Source organism: Canis lupus, chromosome 3 (genome assembly GCF_048164855.1).
Source record: "Canis lupus baileyi chromosome 3, mCanLup2.hap1, whole genome shotgun sequence".
NCBI lineage: Eukaryota > Metazoa > Chordata > Mammalia > Carnivora > Canidae > Canis > Canis lupus.
In genome coordinates this window covers 48769146-48795283 of record NC_132840.1, presented here as the reverse complement: position 1 = coordinate 48795283, position 26138 = coordinate 48769146, and the positions used below count along the sequence as shown (strand labels likewise).

The 26138-nt window shown below is 36.5% G+C and overlaps 1 protein-coding gene across 4 annotated transcripts in view; it reads left to right on the top strand.

The window, feature by feature from the left end:
- Window positions 1-26138, top strand: part of AKAP10 (A-kinase anchoring protein 10) — an 85633-nt gene that overhangs the window by 16765 nt on the left and 42730 nt on the right. For all 4 annotated transcript variants that reach the window (XM_072820966.1, XM_072820967.1, XM_072820968.1 and 1 more), the window contains 2 exons: window positions 5501-5683; window positions 9234-9791. In XM_072820966.1, coding sequence (XP_072677067.1) covers window positions 5501-5683; window positions 9234-9791 — 741 coding nt within the window. The remainder of the gene's footprint in view (window positions 1-5500; window positions 5684-9233; window positions 9792-26138) is intronic.

The window sequence follows — 26138 nt, the reverse complement described above, 5'->3', positions numbered from 1 at the left end:
ATTTAATCCTGTTATCTTCCCTCGTCTTTTACCATTAGTCATCTCTGCCTTCTTTTATAATTATTTATGATCGTGACTTACTTCCTCGTCAAACTATATATTCTTCAGCACCTTGCATATGATAGGCTTTTACTAAGTACTTGTTGGCTGTCCTAGTGATACAGTAAACCAATATCCTCCTATTAATCACGTTTGATTGTTCCCTAAAATTGATGAGTTGACTTTATTTCGTTTTATTATTTTTTTAAATTTAAAATCAATTAATTAACATAGAGTATATTATTAGTTTCAGAGGTAGAGTTTAGTGATTCATGAGTTGTTTATAACACCCAGTGCTCATAACTCATTAGATCAGGTGCCTGCCTCCAGGCCCATCACTTGGTTACCCCATCCCGCCACCTAACTCCCCTCCAGCAACCTTCAGTTTGTTTCCTATAGTTGAGAGTCTCTTATGGTTTATACTTGACTTTATTTTAAAAAACAAAAAATGAGGGACTCTGAGGTGGGTTGAACCTCCAACTCTTGGTTTTGGCACAGGTCGTGATCTCAGGATTGTGAGATAGAGCTCTGAGTCAGGCTCTGTGCGGAGTCTGCCTCACACATTCTCCCTCCCCCCAGCATGCGTGCTCTCGCTCTCTCTCTCTCTCTCTCAAATAAATAAATAAATAAATATTTAAAAACAAAAAGTGAAAAGAACTCTGAACTGAGCTGACAGTTCTGGAGTGAAAGAACTGCCACATTACAAGGCTTGGTTTTCTGTTGTTTATCCAGAAGTATAGATGATTACAGTTTTTACTTCTCTGTTACTTTGGGTTAGTGATCTTAATTTAAAATTTACTTAGAGTACTTTATTATAATCAATATATTGTCTTTATTTATAGCTTCAAGCATGCTTTTTAGGTAGTAATCTCTACTGTAGTTTTGACTGATTTCATTATGTCAGTTACAAAGATTGGAATGGAAAATTATAATGGGAATTATTTATATAGCCATTACATGTAAATTTCATGTAAATAAATTTTATTTACATGACATCTGTAGATTGCTACTTAGATTTTTCTTTCAAATGTTTGTATGTTGTGTGGCTGGCATTGAGTATTAGCCATATATGCTCAGTTTGCTACAGAGAGACTAATTATAACTTAAGGGTTTTGTAACATTAGGGAAGAGCTAGGGTGCCTTACAGTCTTATTTTCTGCTTACTTCTGGTAATATGAAACCATTTGGATTCCATGTTGGTTCATACTGCCCTCCTTAGGCAAAATTTGATTGGCTTTGATAAAGACTTTAAGCCCTTAGCAAGCAGCATGTATAAAGACTAGATCTGAATGTAGAAGGAAAGGATTTGATGTCTCAGGCACTTTAGATTGCTCAGGTCTTCTACTCTAAACTCTGCTAGTAACCGTGTGACCTTGAAAAGTCATGTAACCTTCAGATTCTTCATTTGTGGAGTGAGAGGATTGGCCTGCCTAACTCCTAAGTCTGTACCATGTTCCTACTCTGTGACAGTACATAATCTGTGCTTTACTTTAGGGCTATATAGAAGCAGTATAGGAAACAAGCCCTCAAGAAGTTTTCAGTCTGATTAGGACTTAGATGTAGAATAGCAGCAAATACACTAACATACTAATAACCATTTCTTGAACATGTGTTTTAGGCATTAAGCACAAACTGCAGCTAGACAAAAAAAAAAAAAGAATTGGATCCTGTATGCATTGAACTTACACATTGGTAAAGGGAAGAACATTAGTCAAGGGATTCCATAGATGGCATGGGCTAGACCTGTAGTGATTGAAAATAAAGAGATCTGGATTGATCAGTTTAGAGCTAAAACAGATAGAACTTTGTTATTAATTAAAGATGAGGTGTAAGAGACAGGGAGGTTTCAGATTAACACCTACTTTTCTGGCTTCCATAACAGTGTGAATGGTGGAGAACCAAGTTGGGAAATTGTATGTTCAATTTCGGCATGTTGGGTAGGAGGTACTTAGAGACATTTACATATATGATTTTATCCACACAGTAATTCTAGAGTTCGAGTTTCCAACCAAAGGTAAAGGAATGATTTTCTAGAGTCTGGCAGACCAGAGTTGAAATTCTGCCTGTGAAACAACTCTTTACTATCTCATTGACTTTTAGCAAAGTAATTAACTTTTGTCTGTATCTACATCTCCAAAATGAGGAAAATACTGGTCTTGTAAAACTGTTATGACAGATAACGAAACAGTGTACCCCCAAAAATGTATATCAAACAACCAGTGTAATGCCTGGTGTGGGAGATACTGCATTGGTAGCTCTTGTTTTCTAGTCATAGCAGAAGAAGCCCTCAATATGCTGACTTAGTTAAATGAAGTATTGGGAGGAGTTCAGAGGAAGTTGAGATCAGCAGATATTTTCTGAAGTATAGGGAAGATTTTGTAGAAATAAAACTTAATCTTTATAAAAGTTGAACAGTAAGAAGGATTTGAATAAAAGAAACAGTTCTTTCTCTTTTTCTCCTAACAGCTCAGCTTCTTATTTCTTTGAGTATACACTGGGCAAAGAGACTTGTAGATTGAGTAAAGGGATATTTTTACAGAAGATTGATATCCAGTTATGAGGGCCTTAAAGACCAGAACAGAGTCGAGACAGAGAAAATAGGGACCCTGTAGGCTTTTGAACAGGATGTTGATGCTTTACATAGGGTATTTCTGAAAGGTGAGTCTGGAAGAGTTCTATAGGATGGAGACCCTAGAAATTTCTTTGCTGGGATCCCTGGGTGGCGCAGCGGTTTAGCGCCTGCCTTTGGCCCAGGGCGCAATCCTGGAGACCCGGGATCGAATCCCACGTCGGGCTCCCGGTGCATGGAGCCTGCTTCTCCCTCTGCCTATGTCTCTGCCTCTCTCTCTCTCTCTGTGTGACTATCATAAATAAATAAAAATTAAAAAAAAAAAAAACTTTAAAAAAAAATTTCTTTGCTATAATACAGAAAGGCCTGTAGTAAGGGTGTGGTGTTGATAATAACCAGGTAAGTTGATTTTTAAATACCTTTAAGGAAAAATCAACAGATCATGGCAGGTGAACATGTAAAGTGGAAAAGAATGTGTCCAAGATATTGAGCTTTGGAGACCAGCAGATTGAACAGAGACAGGGAAGGAGCATTAGTTTGGAAGAAGATGGTGTAAGTTTGGTATTGGGATAAATTGGTCTTGATATGGTAAAATCAAAGTGAGAATAGCTAGCAGTAAGTAATTAAAGATACAGGACCAAAGCCCAGATCAAAGTAACAGGTCTCAGATACAAGTTGGAGGTTCTCCACTGGGGTGCCTCGAGGTTTATTTACCCTAGGAGCTGTTTCCAGAGAGGTCCAGGTCCAGGGTGTGAAAGAGGCTCCCTTTGAATCAGCTAGAGTTACTAATAACTTTTTTAAAAATCTCCTTTATCTATTTAGATTTTAGGTACCCATTTTATCTAGACTCTTACCTACCTTACAGATGTGTCAGCGTCTCACTTAAGTTTATTTGGGGAAAAAAAGGAACATTCACAGGTTTAAAAAATACGTTCAAAAAAGATGGCTCTAAATAACTAAGGGTTTTAGAATAAATGTTTGTAGCAGAAAGAATAAAAGAACAGAGAACCTCAGGAAGAGGAGTCATGGAAGGAGACCATCTCTGACATAGTGGGCATTGAAAAACTGTTCTAGGGCAGCCCGGGTGGCTTAGCGGTCTAGTGCCGCCTTCAGCCCAGGGCCTGATCCTGGAGACCCAGGGATCGAGTCCCACGTCAGGCCTCCTGCATGGAGCTTGCTTCTCCCTCTGCCTATGTCTCTGCCTCTCTCTCTCTTTCTGTGTGTGTCTCTCATGAATAAATAAATAAAATCTTAAAAAAAAAAAAGAAAGAAAGAAAAACTGTTCTAAGGGCTTAAGAGGGAGGCACAGATAGAAAAGGAAATTAAGGAGCAAGTAGTACCATGGAGACCAAAGGAAGATAGACTATCTGGAAGCAACATCTAAAATAAGTTAATCCTTCTAACAGAGAAGTTAAAAAAGAGGAGAAATAAAGCCTTGCACAAATAAATTAATAGCATTTTGTATCATACTTATCTAATTAGGAAATAATTAGAAAGTTTTATCTTTCTTATAGAATGTTATTTGTTGCTTGTTGTCTATACAAAACTCGCTATTATTATTTACAAACTTGCTAAAATGATTTTCCTTTCTTCAGTTTATCATGAAAATAAGTAAACAAAACTTTCTAAAATAAAAAAAGAAATCTCTAGAAGACAACTCTGTTAGATAATTCTCCCACCTCTCGTTGAATGGTAAATAGAGATACCTGGCAAACAGACGATAGTCATATTCTTACCTGCTTAAATTTATAAAAACATCTTGAGTATAATTTGAATTATGTATTCTTCATAAGAAATATGACTTGTTATTACTCAGATTCTGTGTCTGGGAACTGTTTGCTGAGATTGAGAGCCCTGATCTGTTGGCAGTGTAATAATAAATGGTGCTAGTAGCTACAATTTAAATTATCTGAGTTATTTATCTTGAGGGTGACCTATATCATTTTTATCCTTCTTGCTACAGCAATGTACTAGACCAAAACTTCTTAAAAACCTTTAGGAAGAATCATTAATATTTGTGTGGAATAAATAAGATAGATAGAGTGTTGATCCAGCTGTAGCAACAAGGTCCAGGACTATTTTGACAGTATTGTAATATTGAGTTGCTTATATCCTAAAAAATGGGTAACCTCTTTATTCTGATGTCCATAGAATATTTCTTCAGACTACTAAAAAAAATTTGATTTGTGAGTTTTTTAAGTGGGCTTTATCTTTAAGCAGCTTGAACTTTGATCATAAATGATTTTCATTAGAGAAATTTTTTACCCAGTTAAAAAGTAAAATTAGTATTCTGAAGAGTGTTTTTCTCATCTTTGCCCCATTCTTCAGTTCTTTGTTTTGTTCCTTGGACAAAAAAGGATTAAGGAATTGAAAGGGGTCCATATATCAGAATGTTTTTGGGCTTGAGTACTTTCTGTCATCAGTAGAAGCTCTCAAAGAAGCATCTCTGTTTTTAAGTTCCATTTTTGGCACAGTATTTTTGAGAATTATAAACAATAGGGCATTTCTTTCCAATTTTCTGCTCCTTGATTAATTTACCTTTCCCCTATTTTTTGTTGAGTGTGTATACTTAAGAGAGGTTACAAACTTTATTTATTTATTTTTTTTTAAAATTTTTATTTATTTATGATAGTCACACACAGAGAGAGAGAGAGAGGGGCAGAGACATAGGCCGAGGGAGAAGCAGGCTCCATGCACCGGGAGCCCGACATGGGATTCGATCCCGGGTCTCCAGGATCGTGCCCTGGGCCAAAGGCAGGCGCCAAACCGCTGCGCCACCCAGGGATCCCACAAACTTTATTTTTTAAAGTTCTCTTAAAGCCCTTTTATGTATGAGACAGTTTCAGCCTATCAAATTGTGTTTAATTTTTAACTTTTTTTTTTAAATTTCAGCTTCAATATCTGTACATTCCCCACAAAAAAGCACTAAAAATCATGCCTTGCTGGAGGCAGCAGGACCAAGTCATGTTGCAATCAATGCCATTTCTGCCAACATGGACTCCTTTTCAAGTAGCAGGACAGCGACACTTAAGAAGCAGCCAAGCCACATGGAGGCTGCTCATTTTGGTGACCTGGGTAAGTAACTCACTTTTTGCTAACTTCCAGTGGGGAGAAGGATTTGAGTGTACTGTGTGAAACTCTTGCTGGAGGATACTAGAACTATATAATTGGAATGGGCTTGGAAAAAAATATGTTTAAAATAACAGCTATGGGGGGCCCTGGCTGGCTGAGTCAGTAGAACATGTGATTCTTGACCTGAGGGTTGTGAGTTTGATCCCCACTTTGAGCATGGAGCCTACTTTAAAAAATAAATAAAATTTAAAAAATAATAGCTATAAGTATGATGAATGATACTCTATTGTGTTTCCATAAGCATAAAATAGAAAACTTTCTCAGTGGAAAAACGGCCTATTTCCAAAAGAAGAAATACATTTGACCACTAATTATATGAAAAAGATGCCTCATTTCACTCATACTCAGGGAAATGCAGATCTCAATAGTGAGTTAATGTTCTCCCTAGTGCTTCAGCAGATATTTAAAGTTTGATAATAATGAATATTAACAGAGATGAAGAGAAATGGCCACTTCTATTTAGTGGAACTATAAATTCATGAAGATTTTTTGGAAGGCAGTTTGGAAGTATTTACAAAATATAAAATAGAAGATCGAGCTTTTGATATATTCACATGTATGTGAAAAGCTGTATATACAAGTATGTGTAAAGCTGTTTATTGCAGTGTTTGTGAAAGCAAAAAAATGAGGAATGACATGTAAATATCTACTAATGGAGAAATGGTCAAACTATGGTATACCTGCATCTGGAATACTGGGTAGCTGTTTGTTTGTTTATTTATTTATTTATTTTTGGGGGGTAGCTGTTTAAAAGTCTGAAGATGACATAGAGAGTATCTAAGGTTAAAGTGAAAAAAGGTCACAAAGCAGTGTTTGTAGTATTATCCTTATTATGTTAAAATAACTTCCCCCCCCAACCCACCCCAGAAAAGATAGGCAGAAGATTGATATTTTCTGATTTTTTGTTACCTAGAGTTCTGCACTTATAAAAATTGCATATCTTGATACCATAAATTGGAAAAAAATGAACAAATTGATGTCTAATAAAATTAGTCCCTGACATCTTTGCTTAACATTTGTATATATTTGAAGGTGTCAAAGTGTTTATGGGTCACACTGAGCCACACGATGCCAACAGCATTTATATTGGTCACAACGTAAAATTGTAAGTTTTACTGGATTACTTATATGTTGCTGGTGGGAATGTGAAATGGTACAGCCACTCTGGAAAACAGTTTGGCAGTTTCTTATAAAGGTAAACATGCAGTTACCGTATGACCCTGCATTTGTGCTCTTAGGCGTTTATCCCAGAGAAATGGGAACTTACATTCACACAAAACCTACACACCAATGTCCATAGCAGCTTAAAAGCCAAAAACTGTCTTTCAGCAGGTGAATGAATGGTTAAACTGTTACATCCATGCCACAGAATACTCCACAATGAAAAAGAGCAGACTATTATTATACCTAACAACGTGCATGGTCTTAAGGGAATTATGCTGAGCATCAAAAGCCAATCACAAAAGATTATATGCAGTATGATTCCATTTGTATAATATTCTTGAAGTGACAGAATTAGAAGAATGAAGAGCAGAGTGTGTTTGCTGAGGTTAGAAATGGAAGAGTTGGTTATAAAAGGCCACGTGAGGGATCCATGTGGCATTGGAACTGTTGAGTATCTTGGCGCTTATACATAATAAAATTGCATAGAACGAAGTGCATAGGTGAGTACAGGTGAAATGGGGAAAAGTGGTGGGTCCTGTCAATGTCAGCACCTTGATGTGACCCTGTACTACAGGATTGTAAGATGTTACCATGGGGAGCCTGGGCAAAGGGTACATGGGATCTCTCTGTATTGTGTCTTACAATTGTGTTTGAAATTACCATTATCTCAAAATTAAAAATTTCATTTAAAAAATTGTAAATCTTGCAAAGGACCAGGATTTCCTGAAGTTTAAGGGAGTGATGTTAACAGAGATACACTGGTTAACATTGAAAATGAGACAGCCAGGGGGAGCCTGGATGGCACAGTTGATTAAGCGTCTGACTTGATTTCGGCTCAGGTTGTGACCTCAGGGTTATTAGATCGAGCCCTGTGTTGGGTTGTGCTCACTCTTGCGCTCTCTTTCAAAAAACGAAAAAGAAAGAAAATGAGATAGCTAGCAAGGATGATGAATGAAGTGCTTCAAAAGAAAATGATTTGAATACCAAAGGATTAAGAAAAGCCCTTTTGAAAAATTGGTGAAAGCCTGTTAATTTTATGAAGATGAACCTCAATATGTCACTGCTGGAAATGTAAAACAAATTTTTTTGTTTATTCTAATAACTAGTTTGTGGTTAGTTATAACCTTAATTTAATTAAATATAAAATTAACTTATTTTTATTAAGTTTTGGTAAGTTTAGTTTTATTTCTCAAAGTAGAATCCCAGAGCTACTCTTTATTCTGTTGTAATGAATGTTGAGAGTTGGTAACATTTTTCCGGCTGTATCCACACATGCACAATTTTTCTTCAGGAGAGGTTACTAGAGGTGGAATTATTGGATTGCAAATTATGTGGATTACTAAAGCTTTGTTGTCTGTTATTGAATGCTTCTCCAAAGAGGTTTTGCCATTTTTTATTTCCATCATCAGTGGGTGACAGGTGTTGCCTATTCTCTTGTGCATTGTTAATTTTTGTTGTTATTTTTTGAAAAAAACATCTTCCGGTTTGACAGACAAAAATGTTATTTTGTATTAATTTGCTTTTCTGTTTTTTTTTATTATTAGATCTAATATATTTTCATGTTATTGGCCTTCATTCTTTCTTTGGGACTAGTATTGTAAGATTTTTTTTTCCTCAAGAATTTACATGATCTGAACTGCCGTTAAAAGACAAGAGTGGGGGGCAGTCCAGGTGGCTCAGTGGTTTAGCGCCGCCTTCAGCCCAGGGCCTGATCCTGGAGCCCTGGGATTGAGTCCCATGTCGGGCTCCCTGCATGGAGCCTGCTTCTCCCTTTGCCTGTATCTCTGCCTCTCTCTCTCTCTCTCTCTCTCTCTCTGTCTCTCATGAGTAAATAATAAAATAAAATCTTTAAAAAAAAAAAGGAGCCAAATATTTTAAAAATAAACATAAAAAATAAATAAAAGATAAGAGTGGGACGCCTGGGTAGCTCAGTGGCTGGGCTGAACCTTTGGCTCAGGTTGTGATCCCGGAGTCCTGAGATCGAGTCACACATCGGGCTCCCTGCATGGAGCCTGCTTCTCCCTCTGCCTATGTCTCTGCCTCTCTCTCTCTGAGTCTCTCATGAATATATAAGTAAAATCTTAAAACAAAACAAAACATAAGAGTAATTGAGTTACAGAGAGCTTTTTAATAGATTAAGTTTTGGACACTTGTTACTTTGCTTGTTTAGAAGCCAAAATCATAGTATTTCTAATTCTTTATTCATTTAAATTACTAGGGAAGTAAATTTTATTCAAAAATTCTGGTACCATTGATGCTGAAGGTGGCTGACTAATCCATCAATCTTAAATTATTTGTTACTCAACTGCTAATCTTTTGCTTCTTTCAGGCAGATCTTGTCTGGACTACCAGACTCAAGAGACCAAATCAAGTCTTTCAAAGACCCTTGAACAAGTCTTGCGTGACACTGTTGTCCTCCCTTATTTTATTCAATTCATGGAACTTCGGAGAATGGAGCATTTGGTTAAATTTTGGTTAGAAGCTGAAAGTTTTCACTCTACAACTTGGTCCCGAATAAGAGCACACAGTCTGAACACTGTGAAGCAGAGCTCATTGGCTGAGCCTGTGTCTCCATCTAAAAAGCACGAAACTGCAACATCTTTTGTAACTGAGTCTCTTGACAAGAGATTGGAGGATTCTAGCTCAGCCCAATTACTAATGACTCAACCAGAAGGAATTGACCTGAACAATAGAACTAGCAACATTCAGAATCACTTGCTGCTTTCCCGGGAATGTGACAGTGCCCAGTCTCTCCATCTTGAAATGGCCAGAACAGGAATGCATCAAGTTTCCATGGAAACCCAAGAATCCTCCTCCAGACTTCTAGTAGCCTGTAGAAATAACCCCTCTTCACCACTAAAGGAATTATCAGGAAAATTAATGAAAAGTAAGTATGTGGTTTTCTTGTCTCTATCCTGTTTTTTTGTTTAATCGGTTTACAAAGTAGAACTTGAGATGGGGAATAAAAGGATTGGAATAATTTTCTTTTCTCTCACACCCACTTGCAAATTTGGAAGGATTTGGAGAATGTCCTGGAGGAGGATTGGTGTATAAAATAGGAACAGCAAGGAATACCTACCTGCAGTGAGGATCCTCTCAAAAGGATATTAGCAGGATTAACAAATGAAGAAGAGTTAAGTGTCATCTGACCTTTCCCTTCGACACATTTTGAAATCAAATCATTATCCAGTTATGCTTATTCCATTCTCATCTCATTCTTTTTTCTTTCTTTTCTTTTCTTTTCTTTTCTTTTTTTTTAAAAGATTTTATATATTCATTCAGAGAGAGAGAGAGAGGGGCAGAGACATAGAGGGAGAAGCAGGTTCCTCACAGGGAGTCGAATATGGGACTCGATCCCCGGACCAGGATCACGCCCTGAGCTGAAGGCAGATGCTCAGCCCCTGAGCCACCCAGGCATCACCTCCTCATTTTTTTTTTCTTTTTTTAAGATTTTGTTTATTTATTCATGAGAGACAAGAGAGGCAGAGGGAGAAGCAGGCTTCACGCAGGGAGCCCAATGCAGGACTCGATCTGGGGACCCTAGGACCATGCCCTGGGTCGAAGTCAGGCGCTAAACTGCTGAGCCACCCAGGGATCCCCTTTATCTCATTCTTAATTTACTACTTAATGTATTTTGCAGATAAAATTATTTTTTAATTGTCGACAGGTGACATTTATTGGGTTCTGGGCTAAGTGCTATACTTCAGTTTCACTTAATTGTCATGTCACCTCCACAAGGTTGGCATTATTGCCCTGTGTTACACATGAGAAATTCATGGCTTAGAAAAGTTAAGTACTTACCTAAGGTTGTAGAGTGAGCAGGGAGCTAGAGTTAAACCCAGGCATTTCAACGACCACCTTTTTATTTCTACTAGATTCTTTTTGAAGTTATACTCTTAATTTTTTGGTCATCACCACCTGGAATTCTTTTTTTTTTTTCTTTTTAAAAGTTTATTTATTCATGAGAGACACATTTTTTTCTTTTTAAAGGTTTATTTATTCATGGGAGACACACGGGGAGGGGGGCAGAGACACAGGCAGAGGGAGAAGCAGGCTCCCCACAGGGAACCCGATGTGGGACTCCATCCTGGATCCTGGGATCACGCCCTGAGCCGAAGGCAGACGCTCAGCTGCTAAGCTGGTTGGCGTCCTACCACCTGGAATTCTGAGTAGACAGCCTCCATGTTTTTCCTCTCTTTCATCTTATCTGTTGTTTCTTATAGGGCCAGGTGATTCTTTTTTGTTTGCTTTTTCTTTTCTTTTTTTTTTTTTTCTCTAGTAAGACTTTATTTTTTTCAGAGCAGGTTTTTTGTTTTGTTTTTGAGAATTTACTTATTTCTTTGAGAGAAAGAGAAAGATAGTGACAACACACGAGGGGAGGAGAGGGAGAAGGAGTCTCCCCATTGAGCAGGGAGCCCTATGTGGGGCTCAATCCCAGAACCCTGAGGTCATGACCAGAGTGGAAGGCAGATACTTAATGACTGAGCCACCCAGGTGCCCCTTTCCAGAGCAGCATCATTTAAGATTCACAGCACAATTGACTGGAAGGTACAGCAATTTCCCATATACCCTTGGCCTCTGCATATGTATAGGTCTGCCCCTCCATCATCCATGACTCCCACCAGAGCAGGACATTTGTTGCAGTTGATGAACCTACCTGGACACATTATAGTCACCCATAGTTCATAGTTTATATTAGAGTTCACTTTTGGTGTTGTGCATTCTATGGCTTTGGATAAACGTACAATGAGGTGTCTATCATTATGGCATTAGAGTTTTTCACTGCCCTAAAAATTGTCTGTACTCTGCCTTTTCATCTCTATCTCTTCCTATCTGGTAATCCCTGACAGCGACAAATCTTTTTTACTGTCTCTGTAGTTTTGCTTTTTCCATAATGTTATATATTGAAATCATATAGTATGTAGCTCTTTTACATTGATGGTAGTTGCTTCAGATTTATGTTTTGGTTCATTGATTGTCTCTTATGATGGGTCTAATCTTCTGTTGAATCAGTTATTTAAAATGTTATTTTTATCTAAAAGTTACTGAATTTTGTATTTCTAGATTTTTTTTTTTTAATTCAGATTTACCTGGTCACTTTTTAGTTTCTTGTTCCTTTATTCCTCCATCCTACTTTTGAGCCCATTTCTTATTTGAGTGTATTAAGGATATATTCATTATCTGATAATTCTATTATCTATAGTTTTTATGGATCTGATTCAACATTTATTTGTTTCTTTAGATTTACACTCTTGGTACCTTGTGATTTTAGTGATTTTTGGCTGTCTGAACATAGGTTTTTGGATTTTTATATGCGGGGATTTGGGATTTGTGTGAGAATGCTGTTTAAATTGAGTTATTCCAGAAAAAAATAAAAATAAGTAAATTGGGTTATTCCAGAATATATTTGCATTTGCTTTTGCGATGTATCTGGTGCCAGCTTCACTACCTTCCTTGTACCATTTAAAATATGTTTTTGTCTTGGGTTTTTCAGGCAAAGTCTTGGGGCCTTTGGCATGATATGGTCTAATCTCCTACCCTGTTCAGGCCCTGGGCAATTGCCCTTGAAAGTGCACACTTTCAAGTCTCTAGACATTGGTGGTTTTCCCAGGTGAATGCCCTGCCTATCTCGCACTCTGCCCATCTTGATTTGCACTGGCTCCTGCAGGTCCACAGTTTCTTTATCTGCAATTTAGAAATCCAGAAAGCTTTAACTATCACAAGTTATTTTTTAAATGAACAAAACTTGGCCTGAACTGGGATGAACTTACTGCAGAAACGTGAATGTGTTTGATTATGTGGTGTTGTTCCACATGCTGCTAGAGTATTAATATGGTATATATGAACATAGTTGTGTTCCCTCTGTAAAAAAACAAAGCTAAACAAACAAACCCAGATTCTGAATTCTGAAATGTTACAGGCCCCAACGGTCTCCAATAAGGGAACTGCTTGTCCTTCTTTCTGCTATATTTCTCTTACTTTACAAACTCTGATAAACTTTTTAAAAGCATTTTGGAAGAATCAGTATTGGGAAGAATTTCTTTGAATATCTATCTAGTCTGGCCAGTTTCTGGAAATGGAAGTCTGTTTCTTTAATTGTAATACACTTTATTGTATTTGGAAGCTTTTTGTTTTGTTGGTACTTAATTTTAATAAAAAATAGAAATAGCAGTGGAGTCATTTAAAGAGCACTAGTTTTTTCCAGTTTTCATTAGTTTTAAAATTTTTATACAGTAGATTTGAACCTTCTTTGATATATCCTTGCATGAATTGTAACACATGCATAGATTCCTGTAATTGTCATCATAGGATAAGAATAGTTCTGTCTCCTTTATAGTTAAACCCTCCTCTATCCCAGCATTTGGCAACCACTGATCCATTCTCTGGAGTGCCTTACAAGTAAATTTACATAATATGTTGCTTTTGAGACTAGCTTCTTTCAGCATAATGGCTTGAAATTTATCCATATTCTGTCAACAGTTCATTGCTTTTTCTTGTATTCTATGGTATAGATGTGTTATCTATTCACCTGTGGAGGGTATTTGGATTGTTTCCAGCTGTTGATGATTATGAATAAGGCTGCTATAAACATCTGTGTACAGGTTTTTGTGTGGACAAAAGTTTTTATTTCTCTAAGGTTAATACCTAGTAGTAGGTTTGTTGATTATATGGTGTGTGTTTAAATGGTAAGAAACTACCAGACTGTTTTGTAGAGTGGCTGTACCATTTTGCATTTTCCCCAGCAACATAGTCTCATACTTTATTGGATTGTTTGTTTTATTATTGTTGAATTTTGAGAGTTCTTTTTGTGTTCTGGATATAAAGCCTTTATTGGGGCAGCCTAGGTGGCTCAGCGGTTTAGTGCCGCCTTCAGCCCAGGCTGTGATCCTAGAGACCCGGGATCGAGTCCCACGTCGGGCTCCCTGCATGGAGCCTGCTTGTGTCTCTGCCTCTCTCTCTGTCTCTCATGAATAAATAAATAAACTCTTTAAAAATAAATAAATAAATAAAAAATAAAACCTTTATTGGCTATGTGATTTGCAAATGTTTTTCTCCTAGTTTATAGCTTGGCTTTTCATTCTCTAAATAGTGTCTTTCACAGAACAAAAGGACTTTTTCAATTAAGTCTAATCGACCTTTTTTTTTTTAATTTTTATTTATTTATGATAGTCACACAGAGAGAGAGAGAGAGAGAGAGAGAGGCAGAGACACAGTCAGAGGGAGAAGCAGGCTCCACCGAGAGAGAGAGAGAGAGAGAGAGAGAGAGAGAGAGAGGGGCAGAGACACAGGCAGAGGGAGAAGCAGGCTCCATGCACCGGGAGCCCGACGTGGGATTCGATCCTGGGTCTCCAGGATCGCGCCCTGGGCCAAAGGCAGGCACCAAACCACTGCGCCACCCAGGGATCCCCCCCCCCCGTTTTTTTTAATGGATTGTGCTTTTGGAGTTATACCCTAAAAACTTTTTGCCTAGTTTAGTTCATGGAGATTTTCTCCTGTGTGTTCTAAAAGTATTGTGATTTTTTTACTTCATGTTTAGATATATAGTCTATTTTGAATTAATATTGTATAAGATGTAAGGGTTAGGTCAAGTTTTTTCATACTGGTTTTTAGTTTTGCATGTAGACACCCAGTTGTTGCAACACCATTAATTGAAAAGACTACTCTTACTCTATTGAATTGCCTTTGTACCTTAGCTGTATTTGTGTAGGTGCATTTATGGACTCTGTTCTGTTCCGTTGAGATATGTGTTTGTTCCTTCACTACTACTCACTATCTTGATTACTGTAGCTTTACTGTAATTCTGAAAATTGGGTAGTAGGAGCCCTTCAAGTTTGTTCGTTCTTTTTCCAAATTGTTTTGTCTCGTTTTGTTTTTTTCTTCATATAATCTTTAGCATAATCTTGTCTGTACCTACAAGAAATCCTGCTGCAATTTTTATTGAAATTGTATTCAATCCATAGGTCAGTTTGGGAGGAATTTACATCTTAACTGTATTAGGTCTTAAAATCCATGGACGTGGAATGTCTTTTTATTGTCTTTTATTTTTTTCATCAGCATTGTGTAGTTTTCAGCTCACAGATCCTTCATGTGTTTTATGAATGATATTCAAGAATGATACCATGTTATGAATGATATTTTAAAAATTTGTTTTCTAATTTTTTTATTGCCAGTATTTAGCAGTATGATTGAGTTTTATATGTATTCTGTAACCTTCTATTCTGTAACCTTATGAAAATCACAAGATTGCTTGGGATATTCTATGTAGACATTGATGTTGTTCATGAATAGGGACTGTTATTTCTTACTTTCCAGTCTTTTTTTTCCCCCCTTGCCTTATTGTGCTAGCTAGGACTTCTGTATCATGTTCGTTAGGATCAGTGAGAATGAATATTCTTTTTTTTACTTTATTTTATTTTATTTATTTATGATAGTCACACAGAGAGAGAGGCAGAGACACAGGAGGAGGGAGAAGCAGGCTCCATGCACCGGGAGCCCGACGTGGGATTCGATCCCGGGTCTCTAGGATCGCGCCCTGGGCCAAAGGCAGGCGCTAAACCGCTGCGCCACTCAGGGATCCCGAGAATGAATATTCTTATCTTGTTCCTGATCTTGGAGGGAAAGCATTCAGTCTTTTACCTTTAAGTATGAGGTTAGCTGTGGGTTTTTCTGTAAATGCCCTTTATCAGGTTGATGAAGTTTGTTTCTCTTAATGGTTTCCTGAGAGTTGTTTGAATCATGAATGATGCTGAATTTTGTCATGTTTTTTTTTTTTTCTGTGTTGTTTGATAGGACTGTGTGGTTTTCCTTTTTTTGCCTATTAGTATGATGGATCATATTTATTGACTTTTAAAAGTTTGAATAAGCACTCATTCCCAGGGTAAACCCATTTAGTTGTGGTGTATTTTTCTTTTTACATGTTGCTAGATTGGATTTTTTCTCAATTCTGTTGAGCATTTTTGCATTTGTGTTTATGATGGATTTGGTCTGTAGTTTTCTTGTACTGCTTTTGTCTGGTGTTAGTATCAATGTAACGTTGGCCTCCAAAAATGAGTTGTGAAGTTTTCCTACCTCTCCTATTATCTGGGAGAGATCATGTAGAATCGTTTTTATTTTTTCTTTAAATGTTTCGTAGAATTTGCAAGAGCCTGGATTTGTTTGTTTTGTTTTCAGAATGTTTCAAACTGAATTCAAATTCTTTAATTTTGGGGGCTATTCAGGTTATCTATTTCTTCTTGAGTGAATGTTAGTAGTTTATGCTTTTCAGTGAATTACTAATTTCATTGAATCACTGAATTTATGGGCAGGTAATTATCTAGCATGCCCTTACTGTCTTTTTAATCTTGAGTTTGTAGTGATATCCCTTTTTCATTCCTCTTGTAGGTAATTGTGTATCTTTTTTTTTTGGCAACATATATAGGGGTTTAATCTGTCTCTTTCAGAGAACCAGCTTTTGATTTAATGGATTTTTATCTATTTTTTTGTTTTCAATTTTATGGATTTTCTGCTCTGTGTTACTTCTTTCCTCCTGCTTACTTTGGATTTATTTTACTCTTTTTCCTATTTCTTAAGCTAGGAACTTAGATTGTTTGAGACCGTTCTTTTTTAAGATAAGCATGTAATGCTATAAATTTCCTTCTAATCACTGTTTTAGCAACACACTAGAAATTCTAATGCTTTGAGCAAAAATTCGATGTCTAATTTCCCTTGAGTCCTACTCTTTTGTCTATGATTATTTAGAAATGTTTAATTTCAGGTGTTTAGAGAATTTTTACCCTGTTGTCTTTTTATTACTGATTTCTCATTTAATTATATTATGCTCAGAAAACATACTTTGAAAAAATACCATACTTTGAGTGATTTCAGTTCTTTTAAATTTGTTAAAATTTTTAAATGGCCTAGAATATGGTTTGTCTTGGTGAATATCTCACATGCAATGAGAAGAATGTATATTCTGCTGTTCGATAGATTTTTATAAATGTCAATTAGATTGAGTTGGGTTAAGGTGTTTGGTTCTTCTGTATCCTTGCTGGTATTTTGTATGCTTTTAATATCCATTATTTTGAGAGAGAAATGTTGAAGTCTCCAACCAGAATTGTGGATATTTCCAACTGTACTTTCAGTTCTACCCATTTTTGCATGTATTTTGAGGGTCTTTTGTTTGTTGTATACATATTTAGAGTCATTATATCTTCCTGGTGAATCAAATCTTTTATCATTATGTAATGTTCTTCTTTATCTGCAGTAGCTTCACTTGTTCTAAGCTCAGAAATATCTGCTGTCTGACTTATGTAGCCACTCCAGTTTAATCTGATTGGTGTTTACATGGTGTATGTATATCTTTTTCTATCCCATTGCTTTTGACTTACCTTTATCATTTTTCAAGTGAGTTTCTTTTGACAGCATGGAGTTAGGTTGTTTTTTTTTAATGCATTCTAACTTTTTTTAAGATGTATTTATTTATTTATTCATGAGAGACACAGAGAGAGGCAGAGACATAGGCAGAGGGAGAAGCAGGCTCCTCACAGGGAGCCTGATGTGGGATTCAATCCCCGAACTGGGATCACGCCCTGAGCCAAAGGTAAACAGATGCTCAACTGCTGAGCCACCCAGGCATCCCACGATCTGGTTTTTTTGTTGATAAAATTTTTTAAATGTAGTTATTTGTATTGTGTAATTAATTACAATATTATTTACAATGTAATTTGTAAATGTAATTACTGATACTTGTTAACATAACTCCTATGTAGTGATATTAAGTGTAATTATTGATGTATTCGGATTTAGGTGTCCTGTTTTATTTTTTTGTTTGCTGCTTCTTCTATTTTACATCCTTTGATTTCCTATTCTCTTCTTTCTTTTGGATTTTTTTAAAGAATTTATGAGTTCTTGATTATATCTCTTTGTATATAGATTTTTAATGGTTTCTCTAGGGATTACAACATACGTACATATACATACATACCTACATACACAGTCTACTTAAAATTAGTATTTTATCATGTTAAGTGGGATGTAGAGCGTACCACCTAGGTCCCTTCTCCTCACTCACATGATGTAGTTGTCATCTACTTTTGTTGAAAACCCTATCACACAATGTTAGGACTTTGGCCTTCAACTGTTGTACACAGTTTAAAGAACTTAAAAGAAAAATTGTCGATTACATTTAAACCAGATATTTGCTGTATCTGTTGCAGTTCTTCATCCCTGAAAATTCAGTTATTATTTCTGTTACCATTTTACCGCTGTTTCAAGAATTCTTTTAGCATTTCTTTTAGAGCAGGTCTGCTGTTGGAGAATTTTCTTGCTGTTTTCCATCTGAGAATCTCCTTAGATTGAAGTAATTTTTTGCTTGATAGAGAATTCTAAGTTGACAGTTATTTTCTTTTACCAGTTTGAAAGTGGTGTTTCACTGCCTCTGACCTATCTGGTTTTTGGTAGAAGTCTGCAGTCTTAGAATCATCATTACTCTCTATTTAGCATCTTTTTATAGCTGCTTTAGAGATACTTCCCTGTCTTTAATGTTCAGCAATTTGGTTATAGTGTTTGGGTATGGATTTCTTTGAGTTTCTTCTTATTTGAGGTTCACTGAGCTTCTTGATTTTAAAAGTTTGGGTTTTTTTGCTGGTTGGGAGGAAGTTTTTAGCCATTGTTTTTCACATTTTGTTTTTGTCACTGTAGTTTTTTCCTTTTTTTCGTGGGGATTTAATGACCCAGATGTTTTACCCTTGTTATTGTTCTGCAGGTCCTTGAGGTGCTGTACTTTTTTCTATTTTTTTTTTTTTTTTCCTGTTGTTGAGCTTGGAAAATTTCTATTTGTATTACCTCTGGATTCACCGATTCTTTCCTCTGTTATTTCGTTGTTCTTTGAGTCTTTACAGTGATTTTAAGTTTGTATTATTTTTTGGTTCTAAGGTTTCCATTTGTTTCAAGAGTATTTGACTTTTCTTGGAACATGGTTATAATACCTTTTTTTTCTTTTTTAAGAGAGAGAGAACACAAGTGGGGAGAAGGGAGGGGCAGAAAGAAAGGGAGTGAAAGAACCTCAAGCAGGCTCCACATTCAGCACAGAGCCCAATGCGGGGCTCAGTCCCATTTCCCTGAGATCATGACCTGAGCTGAAATCAAGAGCCAGATGCCTAACTGACTGAGCCACTAGGCGCCCCTATAATTGCTTCTTTAAAAAGCAAAACAAAATTTAAAAAATCTATGTTCTATAATTCCAGCATCCATATCATCTTGCTTGTCTTTTCCTTTGTGAGATAATGCAGTTTTCTAGGGTTTTGTATGGCAGTTAATTTTGGATTGTATTATGGACAATTTGACTTACATAATTCTGAGTCATGTTTAAATCCTGTTAGGTTAGGTTCAGGCTACAAGTTTCAACTAGCACTCTGTAGGCTGTGGTTCCAGAGTCTGTTCATTTTTTTGGATTTTACTTGTATATGTACCTGTTGGTATCCAGTCTGGGACCTGACAAGGTCTGACAAGTGAAAAGGTCATAGTTTAGGTCTCAGACCCTTTGGTATGCTCTTACAGTCAAATCCATGTATGCTCAGCTCACGTGTGAGCCCAGAAACACACACACAACTTGATAAGCTTTTCACGAACCTCCCTCCTTTCTACAGTCTCCCTAACAGCTTCTGGTTCCAAGGGGAGCCCATCTTCCTTGTTGTTGGGCTAAAAAGTTGGAGCTTTACTTTCCAAGCAGCAAGAAGACAGAGGATAAGAGAAAAAGGGATTCTCCTCTTCCTCTTGGGACTACAGTTTCTCCGTCAAAGTACAGGGATTTTGGAGCCTGCCAGAGTGCTCCTGCCATTGCCACTGTTGGTAGGCTGGTATTACTTGGGGACCAAAACTAGAGTGAAAGGGATAAAACAAAAAAGCCCAGGATGGTTCCCTCACTCTCTGTTATCCATAGGCATCGCCTTCTGCTCCTTAGACCAGAAATAGAGGGCTTGTCTGGAGCTTTTCCTTTGAGCATCTGGCTGTACAGTGTTGGCTTTTGAGTCCAGGCTAGGAGATACTGGAGGAACAGAAAGTGGGGAAACTTGCCTGTAGTATGATGGTACTTCAAGTTCTGGTTTCCTTTCTCTATCTGCCTGCTACCATTTACTTTTCCAGGTCCTCAGATAAGTTCGTCTGGTGTTTGTAGTTGCATTCTGTGGGAGAGATAGGGTGGAGTGTGCTTATTTCATCTTGACCTACTCCTTAGAATTTCAAATCAAGTCATAGAATATGGATTTTCTATTTTCTCCTTGAAAGCAAATACATTAGGGAAGATAGTGGTTTAACACTTGCTTCTCTGGTTCCTATTATAATTATTTTCATTGCATTAAAACCTCTTGAGCTACAGTTTGTAGCCCTGTGTCAGCACCTCATATTTGTATTTAGAAGTTTTCTGGAGCATAGAAATGCCTACTCTCCTGTTTCTGATTCCAGCTCTCATTTTTCATAGAGTGGAAACTTTCTTTCTTTTTTTTTTTTTTTTTTTTTGAGTGGAAACTTTCTTGTAAAAAACCTTCTTTTTGTATTTGCCTAATATCACTCTTAGGTGGCCTAGGGCTTTCTTAATATGCCCTTAAAACTTCTTTTACCAAAAGAGGGAATTTTTTTTTTTTAATTTTTATTTATTTATGATAGTCACACAGAGAGAAAGAGAGAGGCAGAGACACAGGCAGAGGGAGAAGCAGGCTCCATGCACCGGGAGCCCGACGTGGGATTCGATCCTGGGTCAAAGGCAGGCGCTAAACCGCTGCGCCACCCAGGGATCCCCAAAAGAGGGAATTTTTAATGGCCTGTTGATTTTGTAAATAAAGATTAAGATTAAGAACTCAGAATTAATGTGTAATTTCTTCCTGCATAACCTTTTTAGGATATACTGGTATTTTGTACTTCCATGTAAATAGATACTAAGTTGGTTTTAGGATCTTTATGCAAAGAGGTGGAGGTTAACAAAATAAATTCTTCTTAGCTGACATTAATAAGTGTGTTAATTTCTCATTTTGTTGATACATGTTCTCCTTTAATAGCCACTTTGAGTGACTAATGCAGTCTTTTAGGAATAGGCTTGTGTGTTCCTTGTGTTGAAGTCCCACTTGTCTTGATTTTCTTCTCTGCTTTAAGCCATTTTATCACAAGACCTCTTCCCTCTGACTAAAAAGAATTCCTGACTTCAAATTTCTTCATAAAGATGCTGCTAATTTAAAATGCTAGGAAAAAAATGTGTGACCTTATCAAGTAAATTCTTTCAGCCAATGTTTGTGATGTTTATTCTTTCAACGGATATTTATTATGTGCCTATTATGTAATGCCAGGTACCATACTGGACACCAAGGACTCAGAAATAAATAGTCACAGACTGGACATTCAGGAAAATTTTTGTCCATTGAGTGAAGTTTATAGTCTGAAGAATTTTTCTTTTTTTTTTTTTTCTTTTTAAGATTTATTTATTTTGAGACTGAGAGGGAGTTGTGAGTACACTGGGGTGGGAATGGGGGCAGAAGGAGAAAATCTTAAGCAGACTTCCCGCTGAGCATAGAGCCCAAAGCGAGGCTTGATCTCACGACCCTGAGATCATGACCTGAGCTGAAAATCCAAGTCAGACGCTTAACCAGCTGAGCTATCCAGGAGCCCCAAGAATTTATTTATTTACATGTTTATCTTTTGTACTTCATTGTTCGTGTTTAAATCTGCTAATCACAGCTTTGTCTTTAAAATCGGTGATTAAAGGAGGGCACCTGGGTGACTTAGTGGTTGAGCTGCCTTTGGCTCAGGTCATGATCCTGGGGTCCTGGGATCAAGTCTCGCATTGGGCCCCCTGCAGGGAGCCTGCTTCTCCCTCTGCCTATATCTCTGCCTCTGTCTCCATGCCTCTCATGAATGAATAAATAAAATCTTTAAATAAAATTGGTGACTAAAATATATCCATTTTAATGAAATACTCTTGTATCTTGGTTACTCAAAAGTCTTGGTAAAGTTCCGGATATATGTGTATCATCTCATGGAGTTGGTTGGTATTTTGTATTTTGGGGTTTGTTGTGGTTAAGGATTAGTTGCAGTTAAAAGACACGTCCTAGCCATTTGAAAATTTTAAAACTTCTTAGTGAAATACTAAAATGAGTAAATGGAATTTTGAGCATCATTCAAGTAATTGAAGGAAAGTTCTTTATTTCCAGTAATCTGGCCTCACAGGTTTCCAAAAGGTATGCTTTAAAAAGCAAAGCAGATATTTTAAGCATTTCTATGTTCTTTTGTTAACAAAATATTTTAGAAATTGGACCAAAGCATTTATTTTAGTTTAGCCCGGTATTTATTGATTTAAACTGTTTCATTTATTAATTTATTAAGATGTTTAATTTTCTGAGGAGTTTCCATATTGTTTTCCATAGTAGTCACACCGTTTTACATTCCTACCCAACAGTGTATGAGGAGTCCAATTTCTCCACATCTCACTAACACTTGTTAACTTTTGTTTTGGTAATGGTCATCCTTAGAGGTATGAGATGATATTTCCTTGTGGTTCTGTCCTTTTGGTTTGTATATCTGCCCTTATGCCAGTACCATACTGTTTCCGTTTTTGTAGCTTTATAATATATTTTGAAATCAAGAAAGATGTTACCTCTGGCTTTGTTCTTTCTCAAGGTTGTTTTGGCTATTCAGGTCCTTTGTGGTTCCTTGTGAATTTAAGGTTTTTTTTTTTTTTTTCTATTCCTGTGAAAAATACCACTAATATTTTGATAGGGATATGTTAAGTCTATAGATCACTTTAGATAGTGACATCTTGGGACACCTGGGTGGCTCAGCGGTTGAACATCTGCCTTTGGCTCAGGGTGTGATCCCTGGTCTGCTTAGAGTCCTGCATTGGGCTCCCTGCAGGGAGGCGGGGGGAGGGTGAGTGGGGGACCTGCTTCCCACTCTGCCTATGTCTCTACCTCTCTCTGTGTGTCTCTCATAAATAAATAAATAGATAGTGACATCTTACCAGTATTAAGTCTTCCATTTCACGAACACAGGATGTTTTTCCATTTATTTGTGCTCTCTTTAATTTCTTTCAGCAGTGTTACAGTTTTAAGTGTATAAATCTTTTACTTCCTTGGTTAAGTTTATTTCTAAGTATTTTATTCTTTGTTATGTTATTACAAATGGGATTGCTTGCTTAATTTCCTTTTTGGCAAGTATATTTCATTGTTAGTATATAGAAATCCAACTAATTTTTGTATGTTGATTTTATATCCTGTAACTGAATTCATCTATCAGTTTTTTGTGGAGTTGTCAGGGTTTCCTACATGTAAAATAGAGTTATCTGCAAATAGAGATAATTTAACTGCTTTCTTTCCCATGTGGATACTTTTTATCCTCCCTATCCTAATAGCCTTGGTTAGATTTCTAGTACTGTGTTGAATAGAGGTGTTAAAAGTGGGCATCCTTCCCTTGTTCCTAATATTAGAAGAAGAAAAGCTTTCAGTTTTTCATGATTGAATATGATGTTAGCTGTTAGTTTTTTGTTTATGGCTTTTATTATGTCGAGGTAATTTCCTTTTGTTCCTAGCATGTTGAGAGTTTTAAATCATGAAGGAGTGTTGAATTTGTCAAATACTTTTCCTACATCTGTTGAATTGATCGTATGATAGTTACACTTCAGTTGATGTGGTGTATCACTGTAGTTGATTTTTATATGTTAAACCATATCCTCGCACTCCAGGGATGAATTCCACTTGGTCATGGTGTGTGATGCTTTTCAGGTACTGTTGAATTCTGTTTGCTAGTGTTTTGTTGAGAATTTTTGCATCTGTGTTCATCAGGGATATTGTACTGTAGTTTGCTTTATAGTATCTTTGTTTGGCTTTGGTATTAGAATAATGGCTGGCCTCATAAAATGAGTTTGGAAGTGTTCCTTTTTCATTTTGGGGGGACAAATTTGAGAAGGATTATTGTTAATTCTTCTTTAAATGTTTGGTAGAATTCTCCAGTGAAGCCATTTGCTTTTCTGCTTTCTGCTATGGGCTTTTCTTTGTTAGAAGGATTTTTAATTACTGATTCAGTCTCCTTACAAATTATAGATGTGTTCAATTTCTGTTTCTTGGTGATTCAGTCTTAGTAGGTGTTCTAATAGTGTCTTATGAAACTTTTAGCTCTGTGGCATCAGTTGTAATATCCTCTTTTATTTTTTATTTTGTTTGAGTTGTCTATTTTAGTCTAGCTAAAGTTGGGTCAATTTTGTTGATCTTTTTGAAGAACCAAATTTTGCATATATTTTTCTGTTTTTTTCTATTCTGTATTTAATTCTGCTCTAATTGTTATTCCTTCTGACTTGGGCTTAATTTGTTATTTCTAGTTTCTTGTGTAAAGTTAGGTTCTGTGAGATTTTTCTGCTTTCTTGATGTAAGCATTTATAGCTATACGTGTCCCTCTTGATACTGGTTTTAGTGTATCCCGTAAGATTGTGATATGTTGTGTTTTCATTTGTCTCGAGACATATTTTAAACTTCCTTTTCAATTTCTTTTTCAACTCATTGGTTGTTCAAGAATGTATTGTTTAATTTCCACATATTTCTTAGTTTTCCAGTTTTCTTTTTGCTTTTGATTTCTGGGTTTATTCCATTATGGTTGGGAAAGATACTTGATATGATTTCTGTCTTATTAAATTTAAGACCTGTTTTGTGACCTAACATGTGATTTGTCCTAGAGAATGATTTAAATGTGTATTCTATTCTGCTGCTGTAGGATGGAATGTTCTATAAAAGTCTGTTAGGTCCATTTGGTCTGTGGTGTTGAGTCCTCTGTTTCCTTCCAGATTTTCTGTCCGGATGTTCTATATCCATTACTGAAAATGGGGCATTGAAGTCTGTTACTGTCTTGCTGTTTATTTCTTCCTTCACTTCTGTCAGTGTTTGTATATTTAGAGGCTCTAATGTTGCGGTATATATAATTGTTATATCTTCTTGGTAGATTGACCCTTTTATCATTGTCTCTTGTGACAGTTTTTGACTTAAAGTTAGTCCCCTTTTGACAAGGTTAGTCCCCTTCTCTCTGCTCTTTTTGTTACTGTTTGCATGGAATATCTTTTTCCATCCTTTCACTTTCAGCCTTTGTGTGTCCTTAAATCTAAATTGAGTCTCTTATAGGCATCATGTAGTAGGATCTTGATTTCTTTTTATTTTAAAAATACATTCAGTCTCTGTGTCTTTTGGGCAATTTAATTCATTCACATTTAAAGTTATTATTGATAGAGCAGGATTTATGTTGCCATCTTGCTCATTGTTTTTCTGAGTGGCTTCTAGGCCTTTTTACTTCTTTTCCTCTCTTGCTGTCTTCCTTTGTATTTCCTTGTTTTCATGTAGTGACATGCTTTGATTCCTTTCTCATTCTTTTGCATATCTTCCATAGGCATTTTTGTTGTGGTCACCATGGGACGTACATAAAAGACTTTTACAGCAATCTGTTTTAAGCTGATAACATCTTCAGTCACATCAAAAACTGTTTTGCTTCTCGTTGGCCCCATCCTCTCTCCAGCACTTTATTAACTCAAATAGTTCATTTTATTCTTTTGCACATAAGTATTTTTCTATAAAAATAGGGATAATAATCTGTTCTTTAAAAAAAAAAATTGGGGGACGCCTGGGTGACTCAGCAGTTGAGCACCTGTCTTTGGCCCAGGGCGGGATCCTGGAGTCCAGGGATCAAGTCCCACATTGGGCTCCCTGCATGGAGCCTGCTTCTCCCTTTGCCTGTGTCTCTGCCTCTCTCTCTCTGTGTCTCTCATGAATAAATAAATAAAATATTTTTTAAAAAGATATAAATTTTTTTAAATGTTTTTATTTTATTGAGTTTTTTATTTAAAGTTCAGTTAGTTAACATACAATGTAATATTATTTTCAGATGTCAGTTTAGTGATCACTACTTCTGAAAGACACCCAGTGCTCATCACAGCATAGGTATATAATTTTTTTAATATGTATGGTGAATTGGGAAGTACGCATAAACAAGCATACTACTTGTTTTAAGGAAAAGTACATGCATATTTGATTGTTTTTGTGAACTCAATTAACTACTTTTTTTTTTTTTTAAGATTTTATTTATTTATATGAGAGTGAAAATGCATGGGAGGGAGAGCAAGAGAGAATCTGAAGCAGATTCCACACTGAGCACAGGGCCCAATGCAGGGCTCAGTCTCATGACCCTGAGATCATGACCTGAGCTGAAATCAAGAGTCAGACACTCAACCAACTAAACC